The sequence below is a fragment of the Cariama cristata genome, unplaced genomic scaffold, assembly GCF_000690535.1.
Source record: "Cariama cristata isolate BGI_N322 unplaced genomic scaffold, ASM69053v1 scaffold37454, whole genome shotgun sequence".
NCBI lineage: Eukaryota > Metazoa > Chordata > Aves > Cariamiformes > Cariamidae > Cariama > Cariama cristata.
Window position 1 is genome coordinate 414 of NW_009612985.1, and position 3,208 is coordinate 3,621.

General features: G+C 58.5%; 1 protein-coding gene across 1 annotated transcript in view; it reads right to left on the reverse strand.

Annotated features, from left to right (window-relative positions):
- Nucleotides 1-209: 209 nt before the first annotated feature.
- The window catches only part of LOC104160655 (NACHT, LRR and PYD domains-containing protein 12-like), a gene marked incomplete at its 3' end in the record, with an annotated part of 4,507 nt that continues 1,508 nt past the window's right edge, over nucleotides 210-3,208 (reverse strand). Inside the window, 4 exon segments of the mRNA XM_009698840.1 lie at nucleotides 210-380; nucleotides 1,517-1,690; nucleotides 1,751-1,909; nucleotides 2,305-3,197. Coding sequence (XP_009697142.1) covers nucleotides 210-380; nucleotides 1,517-1,690; nucleotides 1,751-1,909; nucleotides 2,305-3,197 — 1,397 coding nt within the window.

The window sequence follows — 3,208 nt, forward strand, 5'->3', positions numbered from 1 at the left end:
GGCTTGCCCCCCGGCCAGCCACTTTTCTCTGAAAATCACCCGCTGCTTTTTGAGCCCAGGGATGTGGTCAGGCTGTTTAATTAGCGCAGCTCAGGGGGAGTGACGTGGTGCAGCAGGGGCAGAGGAGCATCCTGCACGCCTGGCTGCAATCACACCCGAAGGGCATCTACTGGGAACAAAGCAGGACCCGCCAGCCCGACGCCCCGTACCAGAGCTTTTGCACGCCGCAGCTGGGTCTCGCTAGTGCCCCACACAGCTCCTGCATGCCGCCGTCCCCCAGGGGATTGTCACTCAGGTCCAGCTGCACCAGGCTGCGCAGGGTGCCCAGCACGGCGGCGAGGTCCTTGCAGCCGGTGGCCGTGAGGTTGCAGCAGCCCAACCTGCAGGAGAGACGGTGGTGAGGCTGCTGGCCCGTCGGTGCTGCAGCCCTCCTTTCCATCGCCCCAGGTCAGAGGAGACCTGGCCAGCGTCCTGCGTCCTCTGCCTGGCCCCAAGCATGGAGGTGGCTCCTGCAGTGGCTCTGGGGACGCCGTGCTGGAGAAGAGAGGGGAGCATCTCACTGCCCTCTCCCTATCCCTCTCCCAAAGCTGGTGCGTCTGTATCTGGTGTTTGCTGCCAAGTTTCCTTGCTTGGCATCCCTGGGTGCAGTGATGCTGACAGCGGCTCAAAGGCAAAACACAACCCAAATTCTCAAATTCTAAGGGGACAAAATGCCAAAGTGCAGCCGTGAGACGGTACCCGGCAGCAATCCCGCTGTGCTGGAGCGTGGGAGTGGAGAGGTAAGGCATCCAAACAGCGTCCGCTCAACCAGGGAGTAAAGGTCTGGAGGCAACCAATTAATATTGCTTGAATGGGTAAGAATAATCTGCCTCACTTTTGAAGTTTCAGAGAGATCCCCTCTTTCAGATCTTGTTGTCCAGGCTGAATCTATACCAGGGGAAAATGGGGGAAACACCCAAAAGAAAAATGGAGGGGAAAATGCAGACACCACTAAGGGACAGTTCATCCCCTTCCCAGAAATGGCCCATGGGGTGAATCTGCTTCTGCAATTACGTGTCTGTGCACAGTGCGTGGCCGGCCCTGCCCCTGCCCGGGCACAGAGAGACCCAAAACCACCCACAGCTGCAGGGCAAGAGCCCGGGGAGAAGGTGTCTGGGCTGCACCGAGGCACCCACAGGCAAGCAAACAGCGGGGACGGTAGCACAGACCTCTCCTCTAACTTCTTCATCTGGCCTCGGCACTGAAAATGAGTTCACTCTCTTACTTTCCTACAGTGTCCTAGCAGAGACTCATTCATTTTAAAATGTGAAACTAAATTATATCGATGGAAAAGGCAATAATAAAGGCCAGGCTGCTGCAACAAGCAGACCTGCAATGCCTCACGCTATCTTCGGCAATGGCAGCATCTGTAAATAGGCCTTTCTCTTTTCTTTTTCTTTTTTCCTCCCTCTTCCAGGTTCTCAAGCAGAAGAGACAAAAGGTCCTGCAGCCTCCCAGCGCTGGCAGCATCCCTCACCGCAGCATCTGCAGCTGGCAGGCGCCGCGTCTCAGCCCCTCGCACAGCAGCTTCACGCCGCCGTCCCTCAGGTCTTCATTCCCAGCCAGGTCCAGCTCCGTCAGGGTGGGGTTAATGCTGAGAACGGAGACCAGAGCCCCGCAGCAGGCCCCGGTGAGCTGGCACCGATCAAACCTGCGAGAGAGATGTGGAGAGGAGCCGCGCACAGCTGCCCCGCCGCACGGAAACACCAACCAACCCCTCGCCGACAGGGCCACCACCGATGATGTCCACAGACCGGGCCGGTCTGCACGGTTGGCCCCAGGGGAGCAGGAGAAGAGCCCGTCCCGCCGAGTGGCAAGCCGTGGTGGCATGTGGTCGTCGTCCCCGTTCAGCGAGGAGACCCGCCAGCGCCTGCGGGCACCGACAGCGGAGGCCCTCGAGGGCTCTGCGCAGAGGTGACTCTCGTCCCCAGCCGTGAAAAGGCTGGGGTGTGCTTGTTTTCCCGTTTCGCCTGGCAGAGAAGAGCGATGTACCTTAACGTCTTTAATTTACAGCCTGATTTTTCCAAGGCTTGACAAAGCAGGTGGATGGGTGACTGCTTCCCCTCTGCTTGCTGTTTTTCCCTGAAAACAAAGAAGAGAGGCATCCTAGTCCTAGTCCTACTCCTGTTCTATTCCTTTCTTAGTCTGTTCCTTTCCTATTCCATTCCTATCCTTTCCCTATTCCTATCCTTTTCTACCCTATCTGATGTGCCCAGTGTGGCAGGAGGACCAGCCCCGCTGCCGGCTCCGCCGGTGGGTCATCACGGCTCTTTGGGCTCCAAGGGATTTGCCGCTTTGCGGCTCCGGGCCCTCATCAACCCGGCCGGCGGCGGGCCCACGTCGTCCTCGGGGTCTTCCCACAGAAAGGAGCAGTGCCCCAGGTCGAGCGACTCCAGCTTGGGGAATTTTTTTACGGTGAAGGAGAGGACCATCTGATCGAAGCGGTTAAGGTTGAGCCCTCGTAGGCACACCCCCACGAAAGGGTCCAAGGCGGTCGCCACAACTTGTTCGTCCTGGAGCTCGTACAGACAATGGCAGACCTCCAGCTCGCGGATCACTGCTGCCTGCTTCATCAGAAGAGCCAGGGGTGTTTTCTGGCTGTTTTGAAGCCACGCCAGTAACTCCTGTGTATTCCTGGGTGTGATTTTGCACCCCAACTCCTCCTCCAGGTCCATCCTGCGTTCCTCATTTAAGAACCCAAAGAGGAACCGCACGGTTAGCATGAAGTAGTTCCTGGAGTTGCCGTAGCTCTCCAGCAGCTCCTTCACGTCGCTGGGGGGACCGGCCAGGGGTTCCTGTGCCTCCCCTTCATCTTCCAGCAGGTAGAAAAGTGCCGCAAAAAACTCCTGGAAGCTGAGGTGGATGAAGCTGTAGGTGCTGACGCAGGAGATGTCCTTCTGGACGAGGTGCTCATTGAGGAGGAGCGGGAGGACTTCTTCCTCGTGCAGTGCGTACGCCCGCACCTCCTTCTCCTTGAAGAGGACCTTCTGCTTCCAGATGCCTTCGGCCGCCAGGCAGCACAGTCTCCTGAGCACTGTGGGCATGCCTTCCTTTGGCTGGCGGCTCAGAGACCGGAGCAGAGCGAAAAGGTAGAGGACGTAGATCCCCGTCGTGGTCTTCGGGCTCTGGGGGAGACTGCCGGTGCGGCCGAGCTGCTGCTTCATGACGG